The sequence below is a fragment of the Condylostylus longicornis genome, unplaced genomic scaffold, assembly GCF_029603195.1.
Source record: "Condylostylus longicornis isolate FDR11 unplaced genomic scaffold, ASM2960319v2 ptg000100l, whole genome shotgun sequence".
NCBI classification, from domain to species: Eukaryota; Metazoa; Arthropoda; class Insecta; order Diptera; family Dolichopodidae; genus Condylostylus; species Condylostylus longicornis.
In genome coordinates this window covers 1,055,278-1,072,751 of record NW_026578068.1, presented here as the reverse complement: position 1 = coordinate 1,072,751, position 17,474 = coordinate 1,055,278, and the positions used below count along the sequence as shown (strand labels likewise).

Sequence of the window (17,474 nt, the reverse complement as noted above, 5' to 3'; positions counted from 1 at the left end):
TGCAGATAAACGAACGTTTTTCTTCTTTTCTTTTTTTTTTTGCTTTCATCTTCTCCTACTGAAAACGATTTATTCTCATTTCATATCATTACTTTTTTTCTCACTCTTTGTCTCTTTTCAACCAACAATATTCTACTCTAATTTCATTGATAACATAAAACTCAACTCACTGATACTTTCATTCATTTCAATTCCTGTCTGGCCCAAAAACAAAAAATAAAAAAAAATTAAAATAAAATGAAAAATTCAATCTTCTCGCTTTTCAAAATCATCAACATCATTTGAATGTTTATTATCCTCTGCCATACATTTTTTAAGTTGCCTGTTCCATTTTTTTTTTGTTTTCTCGTTAGTTTTCTCTTGGTTTCTGTTTTTTTTTCGCCTTTTTCTTTATTTAATTAAAGGCCATGTGATCCAAATTAATGAATATTTATAATATCCTTTTACCGATGCAAAATAATATTATGTATATCCAGGATAAAAATGAAAGATTTAATGTTAACAAAAAAAAAGGCTAGAGAAAAATTCAAGAGGGTGTATAAAATGTAAAAAATAAGGAAAGGTATAATATATAGATAAAGTAAACGTATATATAATATAACACAATTTAAGATGTTATACGTTATACCAAACCATCCATTTGTATAAATCTAGGACGATGTTATAATTCAATGATCGACCGAACAACCGACCGACCAGTCGTCATCAAAATTTTCTATCTCAAATAAGAATGTTTATTAAATAAAAAAAAAAATTTGAAAAGAAAAGAGAAATTAAGGAGAGAAATTAAGGATTTTATGTTGATGATATTTAAACGCGATCAACAAACAAAATGAAGTTATGCAAAGAACAAAATATAAAAAAGCAGTAAAACAGGAAAATTTTTGAAAGGCAGCTTAAATAAATTTTTAAAAATTCAATAGAAAAAATCCTATATAGACGAGTACATATGTATAAAAGATGTTGGAGTGAAAATATCTAAAGAACTAGGACAAGAAGAAATGCTTGAATAATATTACATATAAAAAATAAAAAAGCAAAAATAATGAAATGAAAAAAGAAATCCTAATATAAAACGTTTAATTTACATTTAAAAAGGAGTTGTTCTATGAATACGTATACCATATTTAAGTATTACTATAATGAATATAAATATTCATATATGTATATACATCTACCTATATATAGAAACCATGATATTTAGTGCATGAAATTTATACAAAAAATTATGTTAAAAAAATATTATATAGAAACCAGAATAGTAGGGTATTTTTTTAACGCCCGTAACAAATTAATTTTACGCAAACTTTGTTTTTTATGGTTATAATATCCTTGTTATTACTCTGTCTTTTACTATGCAAGTATAGTATAAAACTGTTTCTTTTTTATCATTTTAATGAAACGCGTTTAGATTTATTTTGCTTTTGGCATAATATAATTAGTTAATTTAAAGTAAAAATATTTAATTTTATTTTAATAATATAAAAATGACATTACTAATTATAACCGGTGAAATATTTTCGATTATAATATCAAATGTAAATATTTTCGCTTATTTTCTGAAATAACTTAAAAGTGAAACCTATATTGGTCTAATTTTGAAAATTTTCAAAAAAAAAACAACTGCTTAGAAAACCATATAAATTAAATGCAAAATTGGGTTTTAATTATTTGAGAACAAAATTTTACTAATTTTATTAATAAATTCCGAATTAAGTCAAGTGCGGAAATTAAAATTTGACAAAATTTAAGAGTTATTGAATAAAAGTAATATAATGGTTTGCCCATATCTCATTTTTAGCACTCTTCCAAAGATTTTTGAAAAAAAAAGTGCTTATTAGTTTCAGTCTGTCCGTCCGTCCGTCCGTCCGTCCGTCCATCCGTGGACACTTTTTTTGTTTACAAAACTTCTACACCCTTGAAGATAGAAAGCTGAAATTTCATACGTACATAGATCTTTACTAGAAACTTATTTCCGTAGAACAAAATTTTTACCTATCTCCACCCCTCTAGAAGTTATACCCCCAAAACCTTAAAAATGGCCTTTCTTAACCATTTGTTGAAATGAAACCATAAGCATTTTTAAATTTTGCAAACGCAGAAAGGCAGCGGTTTGTTTCCCCTAGCGCGGTATTCTATAGTTAAACTTTAGAAAAACAAAATGGCCGTTCAAATTTACCGTTATTTAAAGTCTTTTGTTTCCAAATTTTTGATTTCGTTTTTCTTCTAGACCCCAGCCTTTAGAATTTTAGGGGCTTTTAGACATTAACAAATAGTTCATTTTGTTAGAAGAAAATTTTTTTCCATCTCCACCCCCTCTCAAGTTATCGCCTCTTGAAATTTGTAAAATTTGAATTTTTGACACCTTATATTTCCGAAACCGGAAGCTTTTTCAAATTTCTATAAACGCAAAAAGCTAACGGTAAATTCCATGAAATTAAAAAATATAATTATTTTTCTTAACTCACGCAATTAACCCTTAAAATCGAGCGTTATGTTAAACCCACTTTTTATTAATTTTTGCTTTATTTCAAAGACTGCATAAATCGTTCATCTTAAATATATTCAATCCTAGAAATAGTTTCATATATGAATGAAAATCATTTTAATAGTGTGATAGGTATACATAGACTGTATTTAAAAGTAGTATTTTCACTTGTTGAAGGGAAAAGTGCTACTATACAAACCATTGGTTTGACTCAATTTTATTTATTACGAAAATGAAAGAGAAATTAAGAATCACTTAGAATTTATGACAAACAACCAACATAATTCAAATTTCTAGAAAGTCCATACCTCAGAGCACCCATACCAACACCAACATCAAAACAACCGGAATTAGAAAACAACCGACATGCAGCATCCTAGTCAACGGCTCATTCTTGCCATAATTCGCACTGTGATGACTAGCATTGAAAACCTCTACTGACCTCAACTTGTTCGAATTCTCACTAAAAGACATCTGATCCAATAAAAACAGTGAAACAACGTTCCTCGAAACAAGTTGTTGAATAAAAAACCACGTCAGCGATTATCCTACAAAGGTACAACGTTTACAAGTCTAAAAATAATAACTTATCTTCATACGGCGGCAAACTGAGAGAGTCAGACCAACCTAAGAGATCACCAAATGCGGAACGGAGAGATCTTCTCTGAACTGTTTCGATCCTAGAAATATCAATAGAAGTATAAGGGGCGCAAGCCCCTTATATGATAATTAAAGATGCTTCCCAAAGTAGGGGTTAAACTCCTCTGCCCACCTCGAGTATGACCCCGAGATCATTCGTAAAATTAACCCGCTTCAGAACCCGTCCATCTAAGCGGTAGGTATATTTAATTATAAAAGACGCGAATTTACGAGAGAAACTTAATACATTTTCAAGTAAGCAATTCTTGCAATAAATGTTTCGGACATATCCGATACAAATTCGTAATTTTTAATAGAACCGTGATTCTACCATCAATTAGTTTGTATTGCTTGAATTTTAGTTCTTCGTTATTATAAATGGAAGATACAAAAATTTTTTTAACACACGCTAATTATACTAATTTTTACTTTCTATTCAATATCCTTTTATTATAAGAGAATAAAAAAAATATTTTGAATTCGTATTTCATGCTCTTCTTTGATATTTGAACTATTTTTATGCAATTACTGTGTTCATACAAAAGTTAATTTTGAACTTTTTTTTATTTTCAATTTCTTATATTAATTATATTATATTTGTATATAGATTTTATTAGTATAACAATAATTTTTGTAATAAAATCTAACAGCAATATTATAAGAAACTTTTTCCTATCCTATTATTATTAATAAATTATTATATAACAATAATAACTAACTTCATAGTATAAACGAAGAAATAATTTTCAGAATTTATTTAAAACGTAAGTTCGAAACTATAAAATTATAAAAAATAAGATAAAAAAGTCGCCGCATTTCATTTCACTTAAATTTTTTTCATTGATTATCAATGATCTTAGTATTAAATTTAAAACCACATCATAACACTAATTGAAATATAAAAGTTTCAGTTTTTTGTATTCGATTCGATACAGGGAATGGAATCCGAGAAGAAAAAAAAATTGAGGGAAAAAATTTTTTTGTGTTTTTATATGATTCTTATTAAAAAAAATCTGCTTTAATTTCTTGAAATTTCCAAAGTAATTACGATCTCAATTTAAGGAAACTAATTTGAGTGAAACTTCAAGAAAACAACAAATCTACAACACTTGGTATAAAAAGCAAGCTAAATAGATTATGCTCAACTATTTAAGGATAATTAAACTGTACAACAACAATAACAACGATATAGAGAAATGGAAAAAGAGAACATAAAAAATAAAAAATAAAAGAAGAAAGCAAAACAAACTTTTGTAAAAGGCAAAAGGATAAAAACGAAAATGTTTTTTTTTTTTGTTTTTAATTTTTCTAGCTTTAACAATTTTCTGTTGTTTTTTGTGTATTTTTTTTTTTTTTTTGCGTTATTTTTGTTAAAGGAAAAACAGTAAATATTTTTTCTATGCTATTTTCATAATTTCATTATTATTTTATTTTTCCTATTTATTTTTTGAATTCTTTTTTCCTCTATTTACTCCGCCATTTGTAATAATTACACCTCTTCCTTGCATTTACCAACAAAAACAAATACAAAAACATCGTATTAAAAAAAACCGGTTATCCAAAGTTAAAGTGGAATATTAATTGAGAAAATAAACTAACAATTTACATTACAATATACAATGAAACTCAATAAAGCTTACCAAATTATGAAAATATAAAAAATGGACACCAGTTTTTAATACAAATTTCTTACTTATTTTTTATTGAATTATTTGACCAATTTACTTTCAACACTAACACTGTGTTATATGAGAAATGTAAACCATGAAAAATTTCGAAATTTCGAGTTTTTCGGAAATATAAGCGAAAATATACGAACCTCATTTATTTAGGTTAATATTTTGGGAGATATTGAGGAAAAAAAAATATATACTCGCAAATTTGTAATAATTCTAAAAGAAAATTCGAAATTAATAAACAAATTTTCAGAAATTAAATATAATATTTTCTCTACAACGTTATAGCGAAATAACATAGGTTACGATATAAAATATAATTTTATAAATATATATCAAAATATCAGGCGTTGTTGTGGTTGTGTAGTAGAACACCCGCTAATTATATAGTTTACAAATAAAAATTAGCAAAGTCGATCTAGAAAAAATAGCAGTTTTAGCTTTTATAGCAAAAGATTTCCTATCTCTTGTGGAAAGCCTTGTTAACAAATCTAAAATATACACAATTATAAAAATGTTTACTGCTGTTTTAAAAAATTCTGATTGTAGTATAGCTGAGTGATACTACTACACGAATTCAAGACACCTGCTTTTTATAAATAGTGACTTTGTTACTTTAATATGTAGTTCAATCTATAATATATAGTTAGTAGCCACAATTGTAGATCTATATACAGCAATCAGAGAAGATTAAAATAAATTGTTAATGAGGCAATAGAAAAAAAATTTTAATCCTAAAATAGAAAATTTTCTAATAAAATAAAATTCTAATAATGAATAAAATAATTTTGTAATTAAGTCTATAAGCACTAAGCAATTACAAAGCTAAATACGAATAAAATTAATTTCTGAATTTCAAATTTTAAATAAAATCACGTTTAGCAACTTTGGTAACTTTTTATTAAAAAAAAAACGTAATTTTTTCTACAATTTTTTTTATTTTTTTTGTAGTACAGGGATACCAGATTTTATTTATTTATTTTTTTTTTTGCATTTTCTCTTTTGCGCACTTGATTCACAGTAATTTGAATCTTTTAAAATGGGTATTTAATAGCAATGATATACAGTAGAAAACAATGAAAGTATTCTTAATGAAGGCAAGAATTTTGCTAAAATATTTCGCGTATCATATGTACAGTGATTTAATAGAGCGTTTTTTCTTTGTATTTTTGTTTTTTTTTTATTTTTCAAGTACCAATTTTAGATTTATTCAAAGCAGCTCTTACACTAAAGTTCTATACAACGAGTAATTAAATAGTTCTAATTATTTGATGCTTAAAATGGTTAAAAGTACTTGTTATTGTTTAAAAAAAAGGGATATTAAAAAATACAATAGAAAAACTAGAAAAACAATACACACTTTATATTTGAAAAAAAAGGAGTTTTTACAAAAGTAAATTTTACAAACATGCATTACTCAATACATAAATAGATATACATAATTAAAAACAAAAAGCAAAAATTTTACTATACTTCAGTCAAGCACAATATTTAAATTCTTAAAATTAAAAAAAAAAAATGCATTTAATGTGGTCATCATATAACCGACTGCAAAATGTTCAGCATTAGTAGCAAAAATTTGTTTAGCAGAAGTATTCCAAGATAATGAAAATTTCCTATTTATTTAAATTTCTCAGAAACTTATAGTAATCTTCTAGTTAACATGTGTACCTAGATATGTTACCTTTTTGAGATCCGCCTTCCCTAAAAAAGGTACCAGTTAGTTTTGTTGATTTTAATTAGCTCCTTAAATATAGTTATGAATGTAATATCGGCTCTTCGGTAAAAGTCCGATTTCCAAGCGTCGATATTCATGAAAAATTTTTTGGTTCATTGTTTAAACTACAACTGAGTAATTAATTAATACATTGACTATTATCTTGTATATTGACGAAAGTGTGAATTTCGCCCTTAGTAAAAATCAAAATACACGCACCTGATTTCTCCGAAAACTTTGAAATATATAGCTAGCAGTAAATTTCGTTCTGTATTGCCGTGAAACAAAATTCTGTTTGAAATTTCCGACGTATGAAATTTGAAACCATTAAATAACCTCTCTTTTCATATGCAATAAGGTCAGTAATTAGTTGTAGAAAAAGACTTAAAATGTATATAGAAAAAATTAAAAAAATTCTTGAATTCAAATTCTATTCTGAGAACAAAAGCATTTAAAATTATTTATAGCAAATTATTTAATCTATTAAGTACTCGTAAAGCACATAATTAGATACAAAATTCATATTTTATATCGTTAGATCCCATTGAAAAGAATAAAAGAATTACCACTATCATAATGCACCATGGTTTCCGACTACTTTCTCAGGCCTAATATTCCATAGCAATTTCATTGAGGCATAGTAGTGCGATCATGTAATGGATATATTTGTTATGTCCATTAACTGTGGCTTAGATTTCCTTCCCAAAAAAGAAATATTTTTACAATATTTAATTAATAATATTGCAAAGTGCAATGTTGTATAAAATTGCTGCACTTACTATTAAAGGGTTGACTCAATTAGCAGGTACAACAAATATAAACAATGTTCAGTTGTAAATTTTTTTTTTTTGTAAAATTGGAACAAGTATTAATCGTACGACCTTATACTCTTACATTTTATGCATTTAGTGGGCTGAACGGTTTAACAATAAAGCATCATTTGTATATAAAGTAACTCATTTTTCTTTGGAAGTTGAGTTACAGTTTTGAACCCTATAATACACTATCATTAAGGTTTTGCAAGAATAATAATTATTGAATAAAATTGAAACCTAATATTTGCTAATTTAATCATAATCATTTTACTCACTTATATCATTTAATTTTAAAAATTTTCTCTTTTATTTGGACTAGATTAGCTTAAAGCATAAAATCTATAAATGGCTCTAAAGGAAATTCTTTCAATTTTCTTATATCAATTTTTTTTTTCGAATCCTCTTTTTTTTTCCTGTCTTTTGAAATTTGAATCTTTACACAATCTATATATAGGAAGATTTAAGTTATTTTTCATATGACCACACAATATTTGGCCGAAAAAAAAAATTAGGAAAATATTAAAGGAAAAAATTTAGATATGGCTTAAAGGAAAAAGGCAAAAAAATAAACAACAAAACAAAAAAAAAAACCTTTTAGAAACAATTTATAAAGTTTTTGACTAAAGTGAAAAGTTTCTTTTTTCTTTGTCTCTTAATTTTCTTGTTCAAGTTCTTGAATAGAAACTTAGAAAAAGTCCCAAAGACATTCATACTTGTATACAGCCTATTATAATCGTATTTCACATATAAAGAATAACATTTTAAGTAAAAGAGGGAATAAATTCCCAAAATCTTAAATTGTGGGGCCTTTTCTCTTTTTTTTTATTTTATTTTTCTAATTCTTAATAATTTTCATTTTATTTTTTTTTTATACCTAATCAAAGAAAAATTCATTTTCAAGTTTTCCAAGTTATTTTTCTTTCCTTTTTCTTAAGAGTGAAAGAAAAAAAAACAAATATTCTGTAAGATTTTGTCCTACTACAAAAATGACGCCCTTTTCTTATACTGATAAAGTAAATTAAATCTATATAAATTTCGGCAAAAATTCTTATTCAACAAATTCCTCTTTTATTTTGTTGGTATTTAAGTTCCATGTATAGGAACTTGAGATAAATTATTCAAAGTTTTCTTTTTGTCCTTATTTTTTCAGAAAATTTCGACTTTGTTTTTTAATATAGTTATAAAGAAATCTAGAACTAATATGAGAAATTCGAATACACTAATGAATTTATTAAAAAAGTAAAATTTTAAAAGGAAAATTATCAAATTTTGTAAACTGTGTGTAACAAACTAAATTAATTCAATTGTTTATTTCTATTGAAATGCATTTCACAAGGGTTCTAATTTTTTTTTTTAAACTTTAGGGAATTTCAGGTTTCATAGTAAGATTTTTTATAATAAAATTTTAGCAACAAGGTTTTTATTTCTTTTAATTTTTTATGTATTTATAAATGAGTCTTAATATAGAAGACATTAAAATGCCAATACATTTGTTAAAATATTTAAAATTCAAAGCTTTAGTAAAATTTAGTTATTTTAAAATAATACCTGAGTATAAGTGTCCATATTTAAAGCAATACAATCTTATAGCCTACAGCAAAACTTTCAAAATATCGCTTGTAATGACCCGGCCCCGTTAATATTAGTATTACGTTAGTACTCAAATCCATCAAGAATAAAATTTTTAATTTGCTTTCAACTCGTTCGATAAAAAATGCACTACTATTTTCTCTTACATTGAATTCGTATGGTAAAATGTTCATTTTCGCAGTGGCTAGTGTTTGCTCAATACAGGATTTTTAATATCAAGCTGTTAGATTTTTTATATGATCTTGTTATTTAAAATTCTGGATAATTAAATTCCTTGTTATGTTTAAAACATTAACCACAGAACATTACGATTATCGTAAATTCATATTTGTTTTATAAAAAATAAAATTAATTAATTTATGCTTTTTATTTCATATAAAACATAATTAACTAAAGATGTTGAACTAAGACCTTGAATATGAAAATCAGATATAGTTTACCTTGATCTTATTCAATTTTAAACCTAGTTTTTAATAGAAACCACAAACGTGTTGTAAATTAACATAATATGTCCGAAAAAAGTTACACAATTTACTTGTCAGTTTTGGCATTACAAGACTAAATACAAAACTAATTCTTTAATTTATTAACATTAATCATCCTTTATCTGAATGGTACACAAAACTATTGCCCATTTAGTCATTTGTTTTTGTTTTTTTCTGATTTTCCAAAAACTTCTGGTTTGATGACCTGTAAAACATTATTAATAATGAACTAGTATCTGAAAAATAATTTTTCATTAAAATAAACCTTTTTTTTTTCTAGTCCTGTTTTTCTCCTCTAATTTTTTTTTTTTGGGCCTTGAAAAATATTTTCAATAGAAAAACTTTTCTCAATTTAATCGAACTTAAATAATCCATTTTCCCTTCCATATTTCAATTAATTGATCTTATCTTATTCAACAATATTATAATGGTATTTTTGTATTTATTATGTATAAAATGTATGTGCCTGTGTTTAACAATCAAAAAGAAAAATAAAAATTAAACTTCAACCTATACCAAAATCCTCTTCTATATATTGTGATTGTTTCCTTCATTTTTTTTTCGAACAAACAAAACAAAAAGTAAAGTTATCCGACCTTAATTTAAGGTACACCTTTACTAATTGTAAAAGTATCCTTTTTAAAAATTAATTTTCTTTTATTTATACTATAAAAGTATAAATTTAATTACAGGTGAAACAACTTGGAAATAAATCTGTATCATGGGTTCGTGTACGAGATGGACACATATTGACTGTTGACAGGTAATTAAAATTTTTTCAAGAACAACATAAAATAGAAAAAACAAAATCACAAATATAGAAATATAATGAAATTTTACTATAGTATATAAATTATTGTATAACAGTAACAAAGGATATAGCTAGCCAATATAATTCGGAAAATACTGCCCAATTGGTTTTAAAATGCTTTATTGAGAATGTTTTAGAATTTAGATTAAAATATATAAACTTTCTTGTTTTGTATACCAAAGAAATGAGCAATGTTTTACACCCAAAACGTTCTTTGTACTTAAAACATATTAAATATTATCTAAATAATAAAATGTTATACCGATAAATACCACTCGACGGAATGGTTAAATGAAAAATGAGAGAAAACCGATGCTCTACCGTATAAAGTGCTTGAATAAAGTACAGAAATTTTAACATGTCAGTAACTTTGTCAAAATGTTACTGAAAAATTTAGGAATAGTCTGCTGTCTTCAACATTTGTTTCCGACATAATTTCTCCAAGAAAATTTAAATAAATATTTGTTTCATTTAGAGCAAAACCTCCCATCTATCTATAACTCTTTTTAAAAAAAATTATTCGGAAAATTTATTCTTGAGAATTGAAAATTAGAGAACTACTTAAATTAATTTCAATTCAGGAGTTCCAATATTAACAATTCACTATAATTACCTAAGTCCTCACAAAAACATTAAATTATTTAATTTAAGAGCTTTACTTAACATCCAACAGAGGCGCAAACAATTTGAAATCATTATTTTGAAATAATGCCAAAAATTCTGACTGGGTTTTTCTCATATTACATATTACATGTAGTATTCATAGCACTTATACATACCTACATTATACATACATATGTATATGAAATGTGATATACAAAATAATTAAGAAATCTTTGCACATGGTATACATTTAAGTTGAAGAGAAAATAAGATTAAGAAATAGAAAGAGAAAGAAATATAAAAAGTTTTTGTTTACTATTTCACTCTGATTAATTTTGACCAACTTTTGGTAAATTAAAGTTCATTTGTAATCTTGTACAAATCTGTCTGCCTCTTATTATTTGTTAAAAGAATCAAACTAATTACACGTGGTTAAACTTATAATTGAAAAATCTTAATTATTATAGAACCTATATACAATAATTACTTTAAATGATAGATGATTACATATGGAATCAAAATAATTCAAGTAAATTAAAACAGAAACTAACAATTATCGCAAGAATTTTACAAATTAATTTGTTTCTCCTATATATTTATGGTTTTTCTAATAAATAAGGAAAATATAAGCAAATCCCGAAAATTCTATTTAATTAAGAATTAATTTTATTCATATTTCAAAAATGTATTCTTAGTGCATTTAATAATATCTTGAATGCTGTAAAATTGAATGAAAATACATTTAAAAAATTGCCTTTATTTGGGGGCACTGAATGCAAATTGTATTAATTATATAAATGGAAAAAAAATAATTTTAATTATTTTTTATACACATATATTAGGGCTTTCAATATAAAATCAAAACCATTCCATTAATAAAAAATATATTTTCGTGTTCCGAAACAAGTATCAAAGGTATTGTAATTCAAATATCACCATATACAAGGTCTATCTTGATATGGAAAAATGTAAAATTCTTTGTAACAATTCTTTATTAAAAATGTTGTTTAATTATTTGAGTAATCGATATTATCAACATGTTAATATGAGAACATGTCCTTCAGAATACAACAAATAAAATAAATGTGAAAAAGTGACTTAGGGATGGATACAAGATTAATTTATATACGTGGGGTGTAATATGAATCGAAAGGAAAATTTCAACAATATTGTTGACCCCAGTTTGATTTTTGAAAATCGTATATTTAACAATTAATTCTTTATATTTAGTTTTATGTAAGTGTGTAAATATAATATTACAAAAAAACAAAACACTTAAGCTCTAGTAATGTCCTTGCCGTAATGTGAATAATAAGAAATTTTAAGCCATTTCATAAAATAATACTTGATATTTTTATTCAGAAAATTAATTTTTAATTAAAAATTTAAACTGAAAATTTGTGACGCGAAAATTTTTATAGAAAACTCATATTAAATTCCAGAAATTTTTTTGTTAATAGCAGTATGTAGTTGGTTTAGAATGAATGTGAAATAGTTCATTTAATAAATCTCCTATAACAGAACATTCAACAAAAAACTTACAGACTAAATACTAGCTTATAATATTGATATGTAGTTGAGCATTCAATGTTAATAAATTTAAAAAATATATTGACTTTTATATATTCAAATAAATTTTAAGAATGCCCAACAAAATCTTCAGTTTGAATACTTTTTGATAAAATCGAATTAACTGTCCCAAATTGTCATTTTTTCGGGTATTTATCATTTAGAAAAATCGGTGAGCTTTGAGAATAACAGGAAACAATTTTGAGAAATTCCAGAAAGGTTTCTCAAACTTATTTCATTTTAATCCACGACATCCAAGCGTTTACATCAATTTTTGCGGGTTATTTTAAACTATACTCACATCATATCGTCATATTCACATGTTATTGGGGGGAATTTATTTATTATGCAAGTTTGTAAATTTCATTTCACATTTTACGAATTTTTCTGAAGAATTTTACACTTATAGTCTGTTACTCATTTACTCGAAGTAACAAACCCTTGCCAAATTAATAAGGACTTTTTGTGTTTCTAAAACAATTTTTCAATAACTTTTAATAAAATTTTTAAATTGCAATGAAATTTAAATTTCAAAAAAAATTTAAGTCATATTATTTTTAAAACCGAATAATTTTTTTTTATACACTTACACTCAATTATATTTAAAAAAAAACTTTCATGTCATTACCATATACTCGTTATATAAAAAATCTACATAAATAATTCTTTTGGAAAGCTTTTATTTTAAAAGTATTGTGTTTAATAAAAATTGAAAAATTGCAAATCAATCATATTGAAAAACATAAAAAATCAATATTTCTACTATCACAATCAATCAGAATTTCATTGTTATCGTTATGCAAGTATATTTTATATTATTCAATTTAAATCTGTGATTTGCTCCACATTATTTGTAATTACTTTTTAGTATATAAAACTTAACATATATAAAATTTCTGTTTTGAATGGTGCATAAATTATTTTCAAATTTTTTTAATGGTTTCAAAATCAAAAAAAAATCAAACAATTTTTTTGTTATCATAAAATTCACAATAGTTTATTGAACATCAAAATATTAATAAATTTAATTTAACATTACTCACCCAAAAAATGATATTTATGACAAAATTGTCAAACTACAAAAAAATGTTGAAAACATAAATGTCCCTATTGTTCTAAAGAAATACTCTATAAATTTTATGAGTCAAATATCTCTTCAACTCTCATGAAATCGAAAAAAATATAAAAAGAGAAAGAGGTTGCTATGTTAATTTTGTGGTATCCATATAATTCACAATTCTTTGAGCTAGGCAGAAGAATCAACAGAAGAATTCATAGAGAGTCCACTAATTTTCTCTTATAGGAAGTTCGTCGACTATATTAAAAACTTGTTTATGTAAAGTTTATATATAAAATTCGCGTAAAGTTGCTTATAAATATGAATATAAAAAATTAATTAAAGCTGCGCGAATAAAGCCAAATTAAAATGACAAACATATAAAAATAAACCGATAAGTTCAATTATAATGTAATGGTCAGAAAACCTGCATCTATCATGTGAGGCTAGGGATATTAAATTTGAACCAATCAAAATCTGATTCAAATGCGCAAATCCGATAAATCGAATATAAAAGAAATTTACCACTTTTAATGTTGTCATTCGACGTTGAGTGCGGAATTCTATAATTTAGTTAAATTCACCTCTAGATCTCACATTTACAAAAATTTTCAATCTTTCTTTTGAATTTTTTTTCTTGATTCATTGCAATAGGATAAAATTTTTCCTAGGTATTTATTTGAGAAAAGTTCAAATTCATAATAATCTTATAATGTAATAAACGTATTTATTTTTTTAAGTAAAAAATATGTCATATTCATAAAATACAAATATATTTTGATCTTATTTTAAAAAATCACTCTAATATTTTCTATACCATAACTTCAATAAGTACCTGTACATAATTATTATAAAAAATCTATAATATCCTTGTAAAAAGTCCTAAAATCACCTAAAGTTACAAACGAATTCTGAGAAAAGATGATTGTATATTATTTAAGGATATTATTTTGTATTATGATTAAAGTACACAAAATTTAAAAGTACATTTTTATTACACTTTATACCCAAAAATTTATAAAATTTGTGATTTTGAAAAAAAATTTTTCTGTAGATTATGGACTAGAATAGAATTTTTCTGTAGAATTTTGATTCTAAAAATTTGTAAATAACATTTATTCATAATATGTGCCATGTGAACAAAAAAATATACATACAAACGATTTATATAATATAATTTTCGGATAACATAAATTTTTTAGATTCAATATAGAAATCCGATAAAAGAAACTTTCATACGTGTTACGATATCAAAATTGAAATCATAAAAAATCAAATTTGGTTGTATGAAAGAAAATTATTTTCTGGAAATGAAACATTTAAATTGCGGTGGGTACTACTTTTAGGTACTACTTAACTTAACATAATCGTATACCAAAATTGAGTGTTACTCTTATATTGTTTCGGTTGTTCATAAAATAGTGACGCTACTTCGTATATAATCTCTTCTATTTTTCGCCTTCTACCGCTTGCTGTTCCATATTAACTTTCAAGAATTTAAATTTTTTTTGAAATTTTTATTCACCAATTGCATGTATTCCATATTATGCAAATTAAAATTAAAATTAAAATACATTGCAATCCTTTTTACTCGTTATTGTTATAAATGTATAATAATTAAGCAAAATTTTTAATGCAAAATTTAATATTAAATTAAATTTCAAAATGCCTTAATTTTCTACTCTGATTTTGCTATTTTAATATCACTAGCAATCTATAAATTACTTTACTCCTAAAAGTTTCTGATTTCTTTACAAGTTTAAACGAGTTACTTATTTAGAGCAAACATTCTTAATTTTACCAAGTGATGTACTCAAAAAATAATAAAAAAAAAATTTGTCCTCCAAAAAATTCATAAATTTTAAAGCCCTTGAACGTTTTAAATTCTTAATTCCATTGATTCAATTTTTTACTAAAACTATTGCCAGCTTCCTTTTGAATTTCAATTTTATGCAATGACATGATTTTGATTGTAACTTTCTTTTACAAAATTAATAAAAACAAAAAAATTTCTTTAACATTTCCATTCTAAATTCTCATAAATATTTTGTTATTGGTTAGAAAATTAGAAAACAAAAAAAATCAAACATAAAACTAGAAACTAAATTTTTTTTTACTAAAATGATAAAGAAATATTGCAAAAATTTTCCCAAAAATTAAACAAAAGAATTCGGTACATACGATCCATACTCGTATTGCATAAAAATTGCTCCAAAGAAAATAAAAGCAGCAAAAAGGACTTATATATAAAACTCCAAAAAATTAAAAAATAAACAAGATGAAAAAAAAATGTCGAAAATTTAAATAACGTCAAGAATCCTTTTTCCATATTATACTTAAATACAAAAAAGGAAAGTCGAATTTCCTTTGTCTTTTCATATTAACGTTTTGTGATTTTTCATTATTATTTTTGGTTTTTTTTTCTGTTCACTGTCATTTATAACTATTTACGTGTATATACCCATACATACAACATTATTTATTACGAGTACAAAAATATGTATTTGAAACAAAAGAGAAAAATATTTTTACAAATTTTTCATTGTTTTTTTCTCTTCTTCAGTAACAAGAATTTAATTACTTTTTCAAGCTAAACAGGACTTGTTTTTTTTTTTTTTTGAAATTTTTACTTTAAAATTTCTTGAATCGATTCTGATTTTTCCTTTTTCTGTATACAAATTGGCTTTTGTATAGACCTATATTTTTGTGTACATTATTTTTGTCGTCAATCGTTTTTAATATTACAAAAAAAAAAATTTTTTTTTTTTCAGTTACTATAGAATTTCACTAAATTCAAAAAAAGGATATTAAATGATCGTTGCATAGCAATTTTTAATATTTTTAGAATGATGAATGAGAAATGAAAACAAAAGTATAAATTAAAAAAAAAATTGCAAAATATATAAAAAATTTAATTGCCTTAGCATTTCAAAAAAAAAAAAACACTTACTAAAGGATTTTCCAAAAAAAGAAAAAAACAACAAATTAAATCAATTGAAATCCGAAGTTTTTCTTTATAAAAGAAAATTTGTAAAAATTTTTAAAAATTAATATCTTTTATGTTAAATGTAAATAGAATTGATGATAATAATATCAGGTACGAGTATTCAATAAAACAAGAATTCTGTTTATCACTTTAGTAGATAGATTCGTGTTTTCCAATAGTTTTCGTAATATCTAAATGCAAAATTGTAATTATTGTTTAAATGTAAAATATTGGATTTCCTTTCTTGCAAATTTTATTATGAGAACTTGTTTATTTATATAACATTTATGTGTAGACTTCAAGTCTAAATATAATGAATTTTATTACAATTTGGAAAATGCTATTTGTAATAATGAAAAATTATTGCAATTAATATTTTTACATAAATTTCGGAGAAATTTTAAAGTAATATATTGCAGAATATTTAAATTATTATTAACATTTAATAATCTGTCGATGAACATTGAACAATGTCGAATTTATAAGGGGATCAAAAAATACACAAGTTTTCAACAGTAAGAAACTTAAAAGAGAGAGACGAAATTTAACAAAGAACGTACAAAGAAATTCAATGAAAAAGAAAATTTTATCAATGTATTTTTGAGGCATGGACTCAGTGCATTAGTGGGCTATTCAACATTTTTGCAAAAATGAGTTTTTATGTTCATTTAAGCTGTAATGGCCTAAAGAATTGTTTTATGTTTTCAAAATACTTAGCTTACTTCTCTATTCACTCTATTTTGACGTTTCTGCCTTTTAAAAATTTTCTTAACAGTTAAGTATTAATATACTCCAAGTATGATTTTTGCAAGTGGACAACTAATGTACCCCTGATTTGAAAGTCGTTAATTTTAGGACTAAATTAGATTGTCAAATTGGATTATAGAAAAATTATTTCAAAAATTACTTTCAATATTTTTTTTTGTCAGAAGAAAGGAGTTTTTATATTAATTAATTCCACGTCTTCTAAAGAATTCAAAAATTTTCTATTATTTTAATACCGTAACTTGTCAAAATCTTGGGTTTTCATATGCGATA

The 17,474-nt window shown here is 24.3% G+C and overlaps 1 protein-coding gene across 1 annotated transcript in view; it reads left to right on the top strand.

Annotated features, from left to right (window-relative positions):
• Window positions 1-17,474, top strand: part of LOC129614055 (immunoglobulin superfamily member 10-like) — a 112,643-nt gene that overhangs the window by 34,475 nt on the left and 60,694 nt on the right. Inside the window, exon 3 of the mRNA XM_055528441.1 lies at window positions 10,103-10,173. Coding sequence (XP_055384416.1) covers window positions 10,103-10,173 — 71 coding nt within the window. The remainder of the gene's footprint in view (window positions 1-10,102; window positions 10,174-17,474) is intronic.